At 41.8% G+C, this 19,500-nt stretch overlaps 1 protein-coding gene across 1 annotated transcript in view; it reads right to left on the bottom strand.

Annotated features, from left to right (window-relative positions):
- The window catches only part of LOC146548073 (NACHT, LRR and PYD domains-containing protein 3-like), a 432,988-nt gene extending 414,035 nt beyond the window's left edge, over positions 1 to 18,953 (bottom strand). Inside the window, exons 1-5 of the mRNA XM_085266169.1 lie at positions 18,680 to 18,953; positions 12,490 to 14,260; positions 12,237 to 12,410; positions 5,740 to 5,916; positions 3,453 to 3,632 (exon numbers count right to left, since the gene is read on the bottom strand). Of these exons, the coding sequence (XP_085122295.1) occupies positions 3,453 to 3,632; positions 5,740 to 5,916; positions 12,237 to 12,410; positions 12,490 to 14,260; positions 18,680 to 18,953 (2,576 nt within the window). The remainder of the gene's footprint in view (positions 1 to 3,452; positions 3,633 to 5,739; positions 5,917 to 12,236; positions 12,411 to 12,489; positions 14,261 to 18,679) is intronic.
- Between the last annotated feature and the right edge of the window lie 547 nt (positions 18,954 to 19,500).

The raw sequence follows: 19,500 nt of genomic DNA, 5'->3' as shown, positions 1-19,500 counted from the left end.
TTTGATGTTTACACAACTACTTTCTCGCCTGAAAATATGTTAAAAGTTTATTTTCTGACCCAGAAAGATTAGTATGAGTAATTTTAAAACTTAGTAGCGGCCGCCATTGTTGGAAACTGGAGTTTGGCTGGGCCGCGCTATGAATTCTGGGATATGGTAGGCCACGAAGGACACACCCGACCCATCCTTCAAATTCGGGGAAAAGGAGGACGCATTTGTCGGCTGCATTCGGAGGAGTCTACGAATTTGGACAGCCTTCGGCGCGTCGCTGTGACGTAATCGGTCTACAAATGCGGCCTCAGGAGGATGCAGCCCATGAATTTGGACACGACATTTATCTGACTCAACTGTTTCCTTATGTGGGCTGAAGAAAACACAGTTGTAGACTTTATTTATATGAAACATGTATATTTAATGCATTTAATGTATTTGAACCATATTTAATGCATATTACAGGATGTAACAGCTGCATATGTGTCAACAATAATGGCTTTGATTTTGCCCCCTATGAACATTTCTGTAGCTCCGCCCCTGCAGCAAACGTGTGTGAGAGCAGCCACGGCCCGCTCCTCCATGGTTTCGTTCACACTCATCTCATACTGAACACACACACTTTGTAGGAATCATCAGTACTTTGACTGTTTCTCAGGTTAGCTTCAGGTTAGCCATTTAGCATTTCTCCAGTCTGAGTCACAGAGCGTCACATGACGTGACAGAAGCTGATTGGTCAGCTGCAGTGATGGTGGTGGAGCAGCATTAATGATGATGCTGTAGAACAACAGGAACACGGGGATATCAGACTGTTAGTGGGTTTAGTCATTCCTGCTGCACTTTGTCCTTCTTATTGAAGTGACCTGCTGAGAGCTCACACTGTTCTCTGTAGAAATGATGTCAGTCTGACTCGTCACATGTTTGGAGGCGTGTTTGATGTTTGCTCATCTGGAAACTCTCAGTATCAAATATGGAAGATGCAAAGGAGACACGCTTCAGTCTGTATGGACCCGTTTCTACATGTTTGTACATCAGCTTATCAAATCCTGTCTGCTGTCTTCATTTATTACTCTTCACCTGCTTCACTGTCACTGTGTGGGCGGAGCTGCCTGAGCCCCGCTGTTAGGTTTTGTATTGTTGATTGTCATTTATGCTTAGAAATATTTAACCATATATGCTTAGAGGTGTATAATCAATTGCGTACTGATAGGATGTGTGATCTTTAGCAGGCTGCAAAGTCTGGGTGTGTATTCCACACTGGAATGCACACCTACATCCTGGGAGCATGGGAAGAGGTCGTACCTTGTTTTATTGTTTTATGGCAGGATAAACGTGGCTGTATCTGTTTTAGGCTAAGTGCCTTTTGTTTAGATGAACTGTTGGACTTCCAGACCAGCAGGTTTAGGGAAGTCATTTATGGGGTCACACTCTGACCCCCCCCCCCCCCCCCCACACACACACACACACAAACACACAAACAGTATTCTTTGTTCACATGTATACCTATGTAGACGTCATATGTTAATGACCCTATGCATATTCATGTAACCACAATAAAAGGAGTGCTATGGGGAACGACACTTGGCTCCAGGCAGGTCTCCCTCATGCATAACTTTCTGCTTCTCATTTCAGATAAAACTGAGCTTATTGTACTCGGCCCTGAAAAGCTTAGAAATATGGTATCTAACCAGATTCTTACTCTGGATGGCATTACCTTGGCCTCCAGTAACGCTGTGAGGAACCTTGGAGTCATTTTTGACCAAGAAATGTCCTTCAACGCACATATTAAACAAATATGTAAGACTGCGTTCTTCCATTTGCGCAACATCTCTAAAGTTAGAAATATCCTGTCTCAGAGTGATGCTGAAGAACTAGTTCATGCATTTATTACGTCAAGGCTGGACTACTGTAATTCATTATTATCAGGATGTCCAAAAAACTCACTGAAAAGCCTTCAGCTAATCCAAAATGCTGCAGCAAGAGTCCTGACAGGGACTAGAAAGAGAGAGCGGATTTCTCCTGTTTTGGCTTCCCTTCATTGGCTTCCTGTTAAATCCAGAATTGAATTCAAAATCCTGCTCCTCACATACAAGGTTTTAAATAATCAGGCCCCATCTTATCTTAATGACCTTGTAGTACCATATCACCCTATTAGAGCACTTCGCTCTCGCTCTGCAGGCCTACTTGTTGTTCCTAGAGTATTTAAAAGTAGAATGGGAGGCAGAGCCTTCAGTTTTCAGGCCCCTCTTCTGTGGAACCAGCTTCCAGTTCGGATTCGGGAGACAGACACTATCTCTACTTTTAAGATTAGGCTTAAAACTTTCCTTTTTGCTAAAGCATATAGTTAGGGCTGGACCAGGTGACCCTGAATCCTCCCTTAGTTATGCTGCAATAGACGTAGGCTGCCGGGGGATTCCCATGATGCATTGAGTTTGTCCTTTCCAGTCACCTTTCTCATTCACTATGTGTTAAAAGAGACCTCTCTGCATTGAATCATATCTGTTATTAACCTCTGTCTCTCTTCCACAGCATGTCTCCATCCTGTCTTCCTTCTCTCACCCCAACCAGCAGATGGCCCCGCCCCTCCCTGAGCTTGGTTCTGCTGGAGGTTTCTTCCTGTAAAAAGGGAGTTTTTCCTTCCCACTGTCGCCAAAGTGCTTGCTCATAGGGGGTCATATGATTGTTGGGTTTTTCTCTGTATCTATGAAGCGCATTGAGGCGACTTTTGTTGTGATTTGGCGCTATATAAATAAAATTGAATTGAATTGAATTGAATGAGTAACAAGAAGAACTTTGCCTACTTCGTGTCTTGCTTGCTGTGTAATTATATTGTCTTCAACGCTCCAGCGAATAGGTTCAAGCTACAAACCTATCACCCACCCACACAGACACAGCTCCTCTCTGGAGCTTAACTTCTGCTTCATCTCCGCCTCTTTTCTTCATCCTCCAACTCTCTTTTCTCTTCTTCAGTGTTCTGCAGCCACAGAGCCTCACAGCCGTTAGTACGCCCATACCTGAGCAGCTAGCATTACCCAGCATGCTGTGCAGCAGTGTCAGTTTGTAAATGTGCAAGAATTCCTGCTCCAAACTGTTTCACAGAGTGCTGTGTGCCGTGACCTTTGACCTGCTAAAGACAGTCAGCTGTGGATTATTCATTGTTGCGTCTGATACTTAGAACTGTGAGGAAGAAGCTACACAGTTAATCAGGGTCCCCTCTCTCTGAATCAGGAAAGGTGGGCAGGCCGCGTGTGGGCCGCGGGCCATACGTTGAGTATCACTGTTTGAAATGTGAACATTGTTCTGCTGCAGTCAATGGACTAAACCAGAGAAGAAGAAAACAGACTTTACCATGAAGATCCTCAGTGTGGATCAGTATAATATCAGCCTGATGTCTGCAGTTTAGTGTCAGCACAACTTTCACATCATATTCATCTCAGCACAACTAAAACATGCTGACTGACCTCAGAGTTTCAAATCGACATCGTGGATTCTCCAGGAAACCACACAGATGCTTCACTCCTGAATCCTTCAGGTTGCTGTAGGTTCCACTCAGGTCCACCTCTGTGGGATACGAGGGGTTGGACTTCAGCGCTGCTGCCAGATAATCAAGGCCAATATCTGACAAATCACAGCTCTTCAATCTGTATAAAGAATGAAAGATGTAAGTTTATTAGACAAAGTGCTTGACATCATTCAGTGTTTCATCATCTGTTCAGAGCTGAAGAAGGTTCAGAATGTAGAAGTTTAGAAAATGGAAACTCCAAACAGCTGAAGCCAACAGGAAGCAGCTTCAAACAAACACAACAAGAGAAAAAACTCTGAATGTTTCACATTAAAGTCGTACATTTCTCATAAAAACAGGACAAAGACTTGAAAAAGTCGTGTTTTTCCTTCCAGGAACCACATGGCTTCACTTTTAAAGGTGAAGTGTGACAGAAATGGACATATTTGAAGTCCAACACCTTTTTCCAGTCACATTATTAAAGCAGACAAACTACAAGCTCATTTTCATTCCAACAAGTCATCTTCTGACCTGGACTAACAACACTGGTCTCTATGTGCAGCTGGCTGTGAGACCAGTGCTCAGGGAGCGTCTACAAAGTGCAACACTGAAAGAACATCACACACTCATTTGCTTCCAGCACTTTCACACAAACATCTACTGTCATTATTGTCACCAAACTCTGTGGATCCTTTATTGCAAATTCAAATGGGATCAAATGGTCAGACAAAAGAGGGTTATGAGGAAATATGATGAAATGTTGTGTATTAGCAGCAAGTTATTGAATCATTTTCCTCAGAAACCAAACAAAATGATTGACAAACATGTTTTTACAAAGTCAGTGTTGGACTTGGATCAGCAGGATAAGCTGATGTTTAAAGGCATTTGAGTCTCGCTGTATGAGAGTCCAGTTCTTACTCAATATTTATGGATGATGTTCTTTCAGTGTTGCACTTTGTAGACGCTCCCTGAGCCTCACAGCCAGCTGCACATGGACCAGCTGACATTACCCAGCATTAGAGGCGGCTGTAAAAAATTCATGTTCCCATTTAAATGGTTTTAATTTGAATAAAACGATGTTGATTCATTCAATCCTGAATCGATGTTTCATATAAATGTATTTTGCCAGAATCTCAGGTTAAAGCTCACAAACTATTTCAACAAGCAGCAAACAGATAAAACAGTAAATGAGAGCAGCTAAACACACAAAGATGGAAACACAGAGCGTGGATCGTTCACTCGACGGCACGTACACGGACACGCCGTCGGGGCTGAAAGTGGACAGCTCACAGATCCTGAAGCTGCAGGTTTCATCTGTCTCCAACCAAAACTGAGTGAAGCAGCAGCAAAAGAAGATCCAAACTCTGCTTCACGTTTGATCAATATGCTCATGAATTCTCTCTGACTTTGGCTGTTCCTGCCTGCACAGCTCTCTCTCTCTCAGTGTACTCCAAGAACAGCTTCAAACATCTGTTTCTGCATCATTCACTGTTTATTAGCCACCAGTCTGCTGTTGTGTTCAGTGCTGTCGGCCTCTGACAGTAAAGCCTCATTTCTGCTGTTCCATGGAAACTTTTTAAAATGATGACAGATTACAAACTCTCAGCTGTGTCTGTAATCAAACCTCTGTAACTTTGCTTCACTTCAGCAGCATCAGCTCATGTTCACATGTTGATTCATGGTTTGCTTCAGTTTTTGATCGACTGCAGAATATTTTGAAGGTTATCTGCTATAAAAAGCCAGAAGAGGAAAATCTGCTTCATGTGTTTCTGTTTGATCCTCAGTGACTTTGACACAAAGGCCTCTGCTGTGATGATCACACCTCTGATCAAGTCTCACAGTGTCACAACTGATAAATGATCAGAGTTAGAATATTTCTGACTGTCTGCTGTGTGCCGTGACCTTTGACCTGCTAAAGACAGTCAGCTGTGGATTATTCATTGTTGTGTCTGATACTTAGAACTGTGAGGAAGAAGCTACACAGTTAATCAGGGTCCCCTCTCTCTGAATCAGGAAAGGTGAGCAGGCCGCGTGTGGGCCGCGGGCCATACGTTGAGCATCACTGTTTGAAATGTGAACATTGTTCTGCTGCAGTCAATGGACTAAACCAGAGAAGAAGAAAACAGACTTTACCATGAAGATCCTCAGTGTGGATCAGTATAATATCAGCCTGATGTCTGCAGTTTAGTGTCAGCACAACTTTCACATCATATTCATCTCAGCACAACTAAAACATGCTGACTGACCTCAGAGTTTCAAGTTTACATCCTGGACTCTCCAGGAAACTACACAGATGCTTCACTCCTGGATCCTGCAGCTTGCTGTTGGAGCTCAGGTCCAGCTCTCTCAGATGGGAGGGGTTGGACTTCAGTGCTGCTGCCAGATAATCACAGCTGATCTCTGACAAATCACAGCTCTTCAATCTGTATAAAGAATGAAAGATGTAAGTTTATTAGACAAAGTGCTTGAAATCATTCAGTGTTTCATCATCTGTTCAGAGCTGAAGAAGGTTCAGAATGTAGAAGTTTAGAAAATGGAAACTCCAAACAGCTGAAGCCAACAGGAAGCAGCTTCAAACAAACACAACAAGAGAAAAAACTCTGAATGTTTCACATTAAAGTTGTACATTTATCATAAAAACAGGACGAAGACTTGAAAAAGTCGTGTTTTTCCTTCCAGGAACCACATGGCTTCACTTTTAAAGGTGAAGTGTGACAGAAATGGACATATTGAAATCAATGATATCAAAGCTGGAATCAAATGAGTCCAAGTCTTCTGCTGATTCAGCATCACATTCATCTTTGCTCCTTGTTCTGCATCCCCACCATAAATATAAAGAGGCAAAACTCACATTTTCCAAAATCCTCTTTAAGCTTCGACAATAAAGGAAGATAGTTTTATACAAGTCTTTGTGGTTTTCTTGTCACCCAGATGCCCGAGTACTTAAACTTGTTATAGCTGGGTTTAAAAGGGGCTAAAATACACAAAACTCCCCAGTTGTCGTACAGATAGACTTTGCCTCGCTCTTCCCAAAATTCACTTTATATCCAGAAATTGTCCCAAATTCCTTAAGTATGCATTAAGGTGACCTTGAGGCTCTTAAAGGCGCCTATAAATAAAACGTATTATTATTATTATTGTAAGTCTATCCAAAAGTTTGCGGAGGCTGTTCGATGGGTTGGAAATAAATAAAATCATGTCGTCGGCATAAAGAGAGACTTCATGTTCGATACCCCTCGATGTTTTCCCTCAACACCAACACATTGTCTCAGAGCAACAGCTAGCGGTTCAATGGCAAAAAGGAGACAGAGGGCATCCCTGTCCTGGGGGGCAGATTATTGTTAGTCCGGACGGCTGTTAGAGGGGAGCAATACAATACTTTTATCCAAGATACAAAATTAAAGCCACATTTTTTAAGCGTATAAAAAAAAATCCCATCTCACCCGATCCAACGCCTTTTCTGCGTCAAGCCAAATTACAGTTTCCAATGTATCACCTTTAACATGGGTATAAATGATATTTAATAGAGCTCTAATGTTCAAAAAAGAGTGCCTAATAAAGCCCGTCTGGTGAAATAATGGAGGACAAATACTTGTGTAAGCGACGGGCCAACACTTGAGCCAGGATCTTGGTGTCTGTGTTGAACAAAGATATTAAACGACATGAACGACAATCTAAATGGTCTTTTTCCTGTTTTACAATTAAACACATCACTGCTTGATGCATTGTTGGAGGCAACGACTGTGAGAGGAAGGATTCTTCAAAAGTTGATTTTAACAGTGAATTCAGTCGGTCAGAAAACTTTATGAAAAAATCAGATGGATACCCGTCGGGGCAGCAGATTTTCCAGACTGCATGCTCCGTACGACCGTTTCAATTCCAACATTAGAGACAGGTTCCTCCAGACTAGCGATCGCATCTTCTCCCAAGGAGGGAATATCAAACACCTTATTGAAATCATTGTGGATCTCAAGGATAGTTTGGTTGTCTGTAGACCTTATTCCCTGGTCATTGTAGATCTCAAGGATAGTTGGTTAGCTGTTCTTAGTCGTAGCTGGTGAGCTGATAACTCGCCTGTTTTTTCTCCATGTTCATAAGCGTAGCTGCAACTTTGACTAAGCTTGTTTTGTAGATATGAGATTGTATTCAGTTTGTCATTGTAACCGCTGTGTATATAATACAGGCTCAGGAGAGTGGCTGTACACAGCATGTAGTTTAGTGTCACGGTCACAGTGGCTGACCGTATGGAGAGTGTGTGGAGGACTCAGGCGCAGACACTGGCGCAGACATGGAACTGAGTTTTGAACGAAAAGCGAGCCTTTATTTCGGCTGAAGACATCAAACAAGGCAGAATCACAGTGAAGAGAACTAAACTGGGGAACTAATACTATAATAAATCATGAAGACACAGAAAGCTATGGCTAAGAATACAAAAGACTGGGCATGAAAATATGGAGGGTGGGAACACAGATGACGCGACACAGAGACTAAATACACATGAGGGATGATCAAGTTCCAAACATTAAAACTGTCAAACCTGCAGGGGGGATTGGCTGTTCCAAACCTGAAATATTATTTCTGGGCAGCTCAGATGAGACCCCTGACTGTATGGGTGCGGGATTTGTCTGAAACTCAGGGGCTAAACATTGAGAAGACAATGTGCGAAAGATCATTGGAATCCCTGCTTTGTTCTAACATTTCAATTAAAAATGTGCATATGGGGGAACGGACGAGGGTCACACTAAAGATTTGGCGTAGAATCAAACAATCATTTGGTCTTCCAAAAGAAATTTCAATTCTATCAAGCCTCTCCTCCCTGCAGGGTTTTTCTCCTATTGTGGAAGACTCTGGCTTCAGAGCATGGTCACATAGCGGGCTTCATAAACTTTGTCATGTTGTGAGGAATGGGCACCTGAGCTCATTTGAACAGTTGAGGTCAGTTTCGGCTTCCTTCTTCTGACTTTTTTAAATTTCTGCAGTAAGAAGCTTTTTGACAAAACATAAAGAATGGAGGCAAGTTTTGGAGCCCTCAGCCATTGAGGAAATATTTCTAAAAACATTTCAAAGTAATTCCTCCCCAAAATTAATCAGTCATTTTTATAACGCATTTATGAGTTTCAATACAAATGCAACTTTGGATATTAAGGCAAGGTGGGAAGCTGAGACTGGCACTCAAATCTCAGAGGACACCTGGGAAGAGGTGTTCGGTGAAGCCCATCTGGTGACTAATTCTGGGCTGTGGAGAGAATTTAAATGGAAGGTGGTCATGAGATATTTTAGAACCCCAGAGATAATGGCCAAAATGAAGCCTACAAATCCTGACACCTGCTGGCGAAATTGTGGTACTTCTTTAGGAACCCACTCACATATATTCTGGTCATGCCCAAAAATCTGCTCACTTTGGAATGACATATTTAAAGTTCTCAGTACAGTTTTCCAACAACCATTAACAAAAGACCAACAGTTAGTCATTTTAGGAGTCTTACCAAATGGTTTTGCGGGAAACAATAAAACGTATCTCTTAAGAATCTTACAGCAGCACTAAAGTGTATCACTATTAAATGGCTGAATCTTGACCCACCTTCATATAATATGTGGATTGATAAAGCAAGAGAAATTTACCAGATGGAGGAAATAACATCTGCTCTGCGGATTCAGAGAGAATTGTTTACTGAGCGTTGGCGACCCATACATGCTTTACTGTTTCAATAATTTAGCATAGGTCTGTTTCGTTTTGTCCATTTATGGCTAAGTTTGTCACATGTTATTTAATATTACATAAAGTTTTTGTTTTCTTTTTGTTTTTGTTGTTGTCTGTTTGTTTGTTTGCTTGCTTGGGTTTTGTTTTGCTTCCCAGTTTTGTTTTGTGCTTCCTAATTGCAGTTCATATTTTAACCTACATTTCTGCATTGCAGTTCCTGTAACTGTCCTACTTGTGAACATCGACAAGCACAAGTTGCAATGTTGTAAATTATAATAAAAATTGAGTTAAAAAAAAAAGAACATTAAAGTCGTACATGTCTCATAAAAACAGGACAAAGACTTGAAAAAGTCGTGTTTTTCCTTCCAGGAACCACATGGCTTCACTTTTATAGGTGAAGTGTGACAGAAATGGACATATTTGAAGTCCAACACCTTTTTCCAGTCACATTATTAAAGCAGACAAACTACAAGCTCATTTTCATTCCAACAAGTCATCTTCTGACCTGGACTAACAACACTGGTCTCTATGTGCAGCTGGCTGTGAGACCAGTGCTCAGGGAGCGTCTACAAAGTGCAACACTGAAAGAACATCACACACTCATTTGCTTCCAGCACTTTCACACAAACATCTACTGTCATTATTGTCACCAAACTCTGTGGATCCTTTATTGCAAATTCAAATGGGATCAAATGGTCAGACAAAAGAGGGTTATGAGGAAATATGATGAAATGTTGTGTATTAGCAGCAAGTTATTGAATCATTTTCCTCAGAAACCAAACAAAATGATTGACAAACATGTTTTTACAAAGTCAGTGTTGGACTTGGATCAGCAGGATAAGCTGATGTTTAAAGGCATTTGAGTCTCGCTGTATGAGAGTCCAGTTCTTACTCAATATTTATGGATGATGTTCTTTCAGTGTTGCACTTTGTAGACGCTCCCTGAGCCTCACAGCCAGCTGTACATGGACCAGCTGACATTACCCAGCATTAGAGGCGGCTGTAAAAAATTCATGTTCCCATTTAAATGGTTTTAATTTGAATAAAACGATGTTGATTCATTCAATCCTGAATCGATGTTTAATATAAATGTATTTTGCCAGAATCTCAGGTTAAAGCTCACAAACTATTTCAACAAGCAGCAAACAGATAAAACAGTAAATGAGAGCAGCTAAACACACAAAGATGGAAACACAGAGCGTGGATCGTTCACTCGACGGCACGTACACGGACACGCCGTCGGGGCTGAAAGTGGACAGCTCACAGATCCTGAAGCTGCAGGTTTCATCTGTCTCCAACCAAAACTGAGTGAAGCAGCAGCAAAAGAAGATCCAAACTCTGCTTCACGTTTGATAAATATGCTCATGAATTCTCTCTGACTTTGGCTGTTCCTGCCTGCACAGCTCTCTCTCTCTCAGTGTACTCCAAGAACAGCTTCAAACATCTGTTTCTGCATCATTCACTGTTTATTAGCCACCAGTCTGCTGTTGTGTTCAGTGCTGTCGGCCTCTGACAGTAAAGCCTCATTTCTGCTGCTCAACACTGAAGAAATGTAAACTTTTCAAAATGATGACAAATTGGAAAACACCTAAACCCAGGAGATGTAACCCTTCTCTCTGGGGCGGAGGCAAGCGGACCATCTCTTTGATTAGAGCTGTGTCTCTAATCAAAGCAGAGATGGAACGATGCCACGTTTTATGTCCGATATCGATATGAATCCAATATAGTCGATTTTATGATCAAACGCTTTTTTTTTTATATCTTGCTGCATTTTGTATAAATTCATACTCAAGTTTAAAAAATCTAAACACTAAAGCTGTTCAGTTATACCTGTCTGCAAAAACACACTGCAGCCAAAACATTAGACAATACTGATCTTTGTATTTAAACTTTTTTCAGAACTTTAAATCTAAGTATTTAAAGTAATATTCAAAAGTCATTTAAATCAGTCTGATGCAGACTTCAAAAACTCTTTGGTTGTGACTAAAAGAAGTGCAACATCAGCACCAAATAATGTTTCTATTGAACAACTAACACAAACAGGTTGTAGCATGGAGCCTTTTATACTCACAGCTGAACAGAAACAACATCCAGAGTGGAAAACAGTGCAAATAACTGCAAATAGGCTTCATGACACTCATGTTTGATCAGATTCACTCCCTGCTCTCACACAGCAACTCCAGACCTGCATTCATCTTTTCCCTCTGAACCCCCCAAACATACAAACCCTGAGCCACCACCATTGCCCTTTCACTGACTGCCCCACTCCGCCATTTGACCCTTAGAACTGAAGACGCTTCTCTCATAAGAGGTGAAACATCTTCAAGGAAACTTAAAGAAGTCCAGACGCTTTTCTTTCCAAGCTCCTTAGACTACGATGACCTGGATGTCTGAGAACCTTCACAGACTGATTTTACAAGAACAACTTGTGTCAAAAATCCCTGGCAGTGCCTCTCTGTCACACACACAAATCACTACAGTTACAAATTTAATAACTTAAAAAGTAAAAAGACCACTTTTGAGCCGTGTCTTTTTGGCCATAACGAATACCAAAAGAACCGGAATTTAATAACATTAAAACCAAACAATAAATGAGCAAAGTAGTGCATGATAAATATAGATGACAAATACAAAGTGCAATATAGAAACACTGGGTAAAAAGAAATGAACAATTAAAAAGGAGGATAACAGATGTGAGCAGTAGTTAAACAGTAGAAATAAATATATAATAAACAAACAAAAATAGATAATAAATGAAAGCCAGGTCTGAAAGGTGAGTTTGGCTTTAAAAGCATGAAAACACACTGCTGTCTTCAGGAAGGCTGCTCCAGTAACAGAAAGTCATCTACATGTGGGTTTAGTTCTGACTTTAGGGACAAGTAAAAAAATAAAATAAAATAAAAACATCTGTCCAGACAACCTGACAGTCAAAAATATAAACTCAGGAACTTAAAAGGAAAATTGTGCTGACTTTGAACGTCCGTATCAAGATAAACTTACAGATTTAAGAGTCAAAAAGTGTCAAAAAGTCTGTATCCTTACTTGAGAGTTTCAAGTTTACAGTCAGGACTCTTTAGTCCAACACACAGCAAATCCAATTCTGAATCCTGCAGGTAGTTCGAGCTCAGGTCCAGCTCTCTCAGATGATTGGATGGGGAGCTGAGAATTTCAGACAAAGCTTCAAAGCTTCTTTTTGAGAGTTTACAATCTCTCAGCCTGAGGAAGAATAACAATGGAGACATATTCTTTTATTCATCTAGCATTATTAAACATATTTGTTCATAGATTCACTTACAGCACTTTCTTGGATGCTTTGACCACTGGCAGCAGCTTCAAAAATGCCTTCTCTGAACGGGAGTATTTCTCCAGGTCGAACTCATCCAGATCTGATGACAGTAAGATGAAGACCAGAGCCGACCACTGAGCAGGAGACAGTTGATCTGTGGAGAGACGTCCTGATCTCAGGGACTGTTGGATCTCCTCCACTAGAGAACGATCATCCAGTTCATTCAGACAGTGGAACAGGTTGATGCTTTTCTCTGCAGACAGTTTCCCACTGAGCTTCTTCTTGATGTAGTGAACTGTTTCCTGATTGGTCTGTGAGCTACTTCCTGTCTGTGTCAGCATGCATAGGAGATCCTGATTGGTCTGCAGTGAAAGACCCAGGAGGAAGCGGAGGAACAAGTCCAGGTGTCCATTTGGACTCTCTAAGGCTTTGTCCACAGCACTCTGGTAGAAGTCTTTTACAGTAAGTGTTTTCTGGAAGATTTTAAAGAGAGGAGATTGTTTCTTAAGCAGGTTGACTCCAGAGTTGATGAAGGTCAGATAGACATGAAGAGCAGCAAAGAACTCCTGAATGCTCAGATGGATGAAACAGTAAACAACGTTGTTGAACATGTGGCACTCATCAGCTTTAAAGATCTGTGTGAACACTCCTGAGTACACTGAGGCTGCTCTGATATCGATGCCACACTCTGTCAGGTCTGATTTATAGAAGATCAGGTTTCCTTTCTGCAGCTGATCAAAGGCCAGTTTTCCCAGAGACTCAATGATCTTCCTGCACGACTCTGTCTCAGCTCCTCCATCATACTTGATGTCCTTCGTTTTTAGGTGAAATAGCACAAGACGTAGGTAGAGCTCTGTGAGAGTCTTAGGCAGATCTTGACTCTCTTTGTTCTTCATGACAAACTCCAGAACTGTAGCAGTGATCCAGCAGAAGACTGGGATGTGGCACATGATGTGGAGGCTTCGTGATGTCTTGATGTGGGAGATGATGCTGCTGGCCTGCTCCTCATCTCTGAATCTCTTCCTGAAGTACTCCTCCTTCTGTGGGTCAGTGAACCCTCTGACCTCTGTCACCACGCCAACACAGTCAGGAGGGATCTGATTGGCTGCTGCAGGTCGTGTGGTTATCCAGAGGCGAGCAGAGGGAAGCAGTTTCCCCCTGATGAGGTTTATCAGCAGCACATCCACTGAGGTGGACTTTCTAGGGTCAGTCAGGATTGTAGTTTTGTGGAAGTCCAGAGGAGGTCGACACTCATCCAGACCATCAAAGATGAACACAACCTGGAAGTCTTCAAAGATGTAGATTCCTGCTTTTTTGGTTTCAGTAAAGATGTGATGAACAAGTTCCACCAAGCTGAACTTTTCCTCTTTCAGCAGATTCAGCTCTCTGAAAGTGAATGGAAACATGAACTGGATGTCCTGGTTGGCTTTGTCTTCAGCCCAGTCCAGAGTGAACTTCTGTGTTAGGACTGTTTTCCCAATGCCAGCCACTCCCATTGTCAGCACTGTTCTGATTGGTTTATCTCTTCCAGGTGGGAGTTTAAAGATGTCTTCTTGTCTGATGGTTGTTTCTGGTCTGTCTGGTTTCCTGGATGCTGTTTCAATCTGTCTGACCTCATGTTCATCATTAACCTCTGCAGTCCCTCCCCCTGTGATGTAGAGCTCTGTGTAGATCTGACTCAGGAGGGTCGGGTTTTCTGTTGTAGAAATCCCCTCGAGCACACACTGGAACTTCTGCTTCAGGTCTGACTTGAGTTTGAGCTGACACTCAGTGAGAATCTCTGCATGAATAAACAGCAAATGACACAAATGAGAAAACTGCATTCTGGTTACTGTGGTTATGTGTTCAGTTCACTGGACTCTTGGTGTCATGATCCGAGTGAGTCTGAGTAACTTTCCACAGCATCAGCTCTCCTCCCCTGGGTGGAGCCCTCCTCACTCCTCCCTGCTCCTCACCTGTTGCCAATTACTCCGGCAGTATCTATGAGCAGCACTCACAATGAACCTTCTCCAGATTGTGTGCTTAGCACAGTCAGTTCTCTGCCTCACATTTTGTCTTGTGCTCCTCAGCTTGTTTCGCGTAACCCTCTTTTCCTGTTCCCTAGTCGGCACCTGGATACATCTTCCAACTCTCGCCATAAGTCACGCCTCAGGATTCTGCCCTGCCACTGCTGGGAAAACTCACTCTTGCAAACTGCCATCCTCACCTGCCTGCCTCCATGTGCACCCACATCTCACTCTGTACCCAGATTTAATTCATCTCCTCCTCCAGCTGATCTCCACCTGCAGCCACGTAACACCTCTTAGTTTTTAAATCTTGGACTCATTCACTACACTGTGGACCACTCTGATTATTATCTCCTTTGTTCCAGTGATCCTGGATAGTTTCTATTCGCCCGTTTCTGCCCCTGTTGTTCCTTTGACCTGCCTCAGCTTATGTTCTGGCCTCAGCTCTGCACTTCTCATAATACCTCGCTTGCTGTTGAATTTAGCCGTGATTCAGCTTTCTCCGTCAAGAAATCTAGTAAAATACATTTCTGTTAAAAGTCACTCAGCCTCCGTTTTTTGGTTCTGTGCTTGACTCCATTCCTTTTCATGAGCCATTGAGCCCTGACACTTGGGTTATAACTGAGGGCAGGTTTTATAGAGACACATTTGATTTAATTGTGTTTATTTATACAGCACCAAATCAATACTAGCAACATTTCACATATTACATAAACAACACTATGGAGCCAGTGATGAATAAATATGTAGAATAAATGAAAGAATTTCAAGTATAAAAGTTTTTTTTATTAATTCCTCCAAATAACAACAACAGTCACCCCAATGTGCTTTATATTGTAAGATAAAGAACCTACAATAATACAACAGAAAAAACCCCAACTATCTTTTTGGGTCCTGAAAACTGAAGGCTCTGCCTCCCATTCTACTTTTAAATACTCTGTGAACAACAAGTAGGCCTGCAGAGCGAGAGCGAAGTGCTCTAATAGGGGGATATGGTACTACAAGGTCATTAAGATAAGATGGGGCCTGATTATTTAAGACCTTGTATGTGAGGAGCAGGATTTTGAATTCAATTCTGGATTTAACAGGAAGTCGATACAGGAGAAATCTGCTCTCTCTTTCTAGTCCCTGTCAGGACTCTTGCTGCAGCATTTTGGATTAACTGAAGCCTTTTCAGCGAGTTTTTAGGACTTGCTGATAATAATGAATTACAGTCATCCAGCCTTGACGTAATAAATGCATAAACTTGTCACGGCTGGGGCAGCAGTCGTGCGGTGGAGTTAAATGAGGACCCAAGTTGCAGACAGTGGTGGAGATGCGAGTGAGGTTTTATTTACAGTGAACAAACCAAGGTGAGGGCAGAACTAAACATAAACCTAAACTGGAAAAACTACAGTGACTTGCAAAAGTATTCGGCCCCCTTGAACTTTTCCACATTTTGTCACATTACAGCCACAAACATGGATCAATGTTAGTGGAATTCCAGGTGAAAGACCAACACAAAGTGGTGCACACGTGAGAAGTGGAACGAAAATCATACATCATTCCAAACATTTTTTACAAATAAATAACTGCAAAGTGGGGTGTCCGTAATTATTCAGCCCCTGAGTCAATACTTTGTAGAACCAGCTTTTGCTGCAGTTCCAGCTGCCAGTCTTTTAGGGTCTGTCTCTACCAGCTTTGCACATCTACAGACTGAAATTCTTGCCCATTCTTCTTTGCAAAACAGCTCCAGCTCAGTCAGATTAGATGGGCAGCGTTTGTGAACAGCAGTTTTCAGATCTTGCCACAGATTCTGGATTGGATTTAGATCTGGACTTTGACTGGGCCGTTCTAACACATGGACATGTTTTGTTTTAAACCATTCCATTGTTGCCCTGGCTTTATGTTCAGGGTCGTTGTCCTGCTGGAAGCTGAACCTCCGCCCCAGTCTCAAGTCTTTTGCAGACTCCAAGAGGTTTTCTTCCAAGATTGCCCTGTATTTGGCTCCATCCATCTTCCCATCAACTCTGACCAGCTTCCCTGTCCCTGCTGAAGAGAAGCACCCCCAGAGCATGATGCTGCCACCACCATATTTGACAGTGGGGATGGTGTGTTCAGAGTCATGTGCAGTGTTAGTTTTCCACCACACATAGCGTTTTGCATTTTGAACAATAAGTTCCATTTTGGTCTCATCTGACCTGAGCACCTTCTTCCACATGTTTGCTGTGTCCCCCACATGGCTTGTGGCAAACTGCAAACGGGACTTCTTATGGTTTTCTGTTAACAATGGCTTTCTTCTTGCCACTCTTCCATAAAGGCCAACTTTGTGCAGTGCACGACTAATAGTTGTCCTATGGACAGATTCCCCCACCTGAGCTGTAGATCTCTGCAGCTCGTCCAGAGTCACCATGGGCCTCTTGGCTGCATTTCGGATCAGCACTCTCCTTGTTCGGCCTTGTTCGATTACACACAGGTGCACTCTATTTAGTCATTAGCACTCATCAGGCAACGTCTATGTGCAACTGACTGCACTCAAACCAAAGGGGGCTGAATAATTACGCACACCCCACTTTGCAGTTATTTATTTGTAAAAAATGTTTGGAGTCATGTATGATTCTCGTTCCACTTCTCACGTGTACACCGCTTTGTGTTGGTCTTTCACCTGGAATTCAAATAAAACTGATTCATGTTTGTGGCTGTAATGTGACAAAATGTGGAAAAGTTCAAGGGGGCCGAATACTTTTGCAAGCCACTGTAACAGACAAACCTGAAAACATAAGGACAGCGGGGAATACACAGAGATGACACAAAGAAGGCTGGATAGAGAGACGAGTAGTAACACTGATTAACACAGTAATGCAGACGACACAACGAGGAACACAGGCAGACACATACTATAAATACACACAAGGTAATGAGGGAATGACACACAGGAGGGGAGCACAGCTGATCCTAATTCACAAGACGAGACACAAACCTTCAAAGTAAAACAGGAAACAGACTGTTTTACAACACAAACTCGGGGACACGAACAGAACACAGAGGAAAGACACAGGTAGAGATCAACCTAAGAACTAATACAAAATCAGAATTAACACAAAGTACACAAGGTGATACCAAAAATGAAACAAAACGCTGAACGACCCAGGACCATGACAGAACTAGTTTTTCAGCGTCACTCTGAGACAGGATATTTCTAACTTTAGAGATGTTGCACAAATGGAAGAAAGCAGTCTTGCATATTTGTTTAATATGTGCGTTGAAGGACATGTCCTGGTCAAAAATGACTCCAAGGTTCCTCACAGCGTTACTGGAGGCCAAGGTAATGCCATCCAGAGTAATAATCTGCTTAGATACCATATTTCTAAGATTTTCAGGGCCGAGTACAATAACCTCAGTTTGATCTGAATTAAGAAGCAGAAAGTTAGCGGCCATCCAGGTCTTTATGTCTTTAAGACGTTCCTGCAGTTTAACTAATTGGTGTGTGTTATCTGACTTCATGGACAGATGGAGCTGGGTATCATCTGCATAGCAGTGTAAATGTATGCTATGTCTTCTAATGATGCTGCCTAAGGGAAGCTTGGTAACGGGAGCGTTGCCAGCAGAAGGCTGAAGTGGAATCTCCCAGAAAGCTGCAGAAGAAAAAACATGAGCTGAAATGGTGGATTTTAGTCATATAAGGAGAACTGTGGCTTTCCTCCAACCTTTGACCAATCACCTTAGTGTCCTGTTTATCAACCATAATAAAAAGCATTTACTGTGTGGGCATTTTTTTGTTTGGGTCTCCAAACAGCAGAAAGAAATGGCAGCCATTTTTTTAACTTTACCTTCAACTGGTAAATAGATTTAAGAGAAAGCACTTTGATCATATTTGTGACGTGTCCCAAACTGTTGTTGTCGCCTCATTTATGTTGATAAAACAGCTCTAAAACCAATCTCACAATATAAATCTGTAAAATGGGCAGAAAACCTGCTGCTGGTCCCATTTTAATCAAACCAACCCAAAGAGCAGATATTCATGTGTGTACACAGGAGGTTATTTGTGCAGATGCATAAAACACAAACTGTTGGCTTTCTGCAGTCTCTCACTCCTGAAAGTGTTGGCAAGTGTTTTGGATTTATTATTTATATAGATTTTAATGGCACCTGTGTAATGTTAACTAAGGTTTTTATTGTTTATGTATTTTTTGTTTAGTCATTCCCTGACTTACCTGTGGGTTCTGGGATGGTTTTATTTAAATTCTCCAACAGATCATTCCTGTTTATCCTCCCCAAAAGATTTTTAGCAACTTCAAAAGTGTTGATAGAGTAGGTATCAAACATCAGATCCACTATGTCCGTCCTCTCTGCATTCTCCAGTTCACTCTCTGGGATTGCTGGTAAACCTTCTACAGACCCATTCTTCAGATGCCACTTAAATTCTTCAAAGTCATCACGTCCCAAATCCTTCAAAGTCCCCAGAAGGATTTCTTTAGGTGTCGTCATCTTTTACCCTGTAAGGATCCGATAAACAAAGACTGTAACAACAGCTGGAGAGGTAATTGTCTGATTTATCAGAATTTAACTTGATTCTAACAGCAGTTCATCACAATAAATTTCTAAGGCTCAGAATGCAACAAAATTGCACATGAAGAAGCACATAGAGAAGTATCCAAGTAACACTTTGCTACAATATAAAACAAACAATTATAAATAAAGAAAATATATAAACTAAATATATACACTACCCGTCAAACGTTTTAGAACAGCCCAATTTTTCCAGTGTTTTTGTCACGGTTTGCGAGCCGTGTGTAAATTATCAAAGGACCCTTTATGCAGGCAGCTCAGATGCAAGTGAGTTTATTCATCACATGGTGATACAAACAGAAATGGCGAAGGTGAGCATGGAAACTAAGCAAAAACCTAAACTGGGAAAACTAACAGTACACGAATATGAAGAATTACACGAAGGGAAGACGAAAACACGGAACACAAGGGGTGGGAGCAAAGCACCACAACACATCACTATATAGTAGTGATGGGTCCAGCAACA

The sequence above is a fragment of the Mchenga conophoros genome, linkage group LG23 (assembly GCF_057382185.1).
Source record: "Mchenga conophoros isolate Kocher_MC1m ecotype Shallow Benthic linkage group LG23, M_conophoros_male_GT1.1, whole genome shotgun sequence".
NCBI classification, from domain to species: Eukaryota; Metazoa; Chordata; class Actinopteri; order Cichliformes; family Cichlidae; genus Mchenga; species Mchenga conophoros.
The sequence above is the reverse complement of the archived record's forward strand: the minus strand, read 5'-3'. Positions and strand labels throughout refer to the sequence as shown.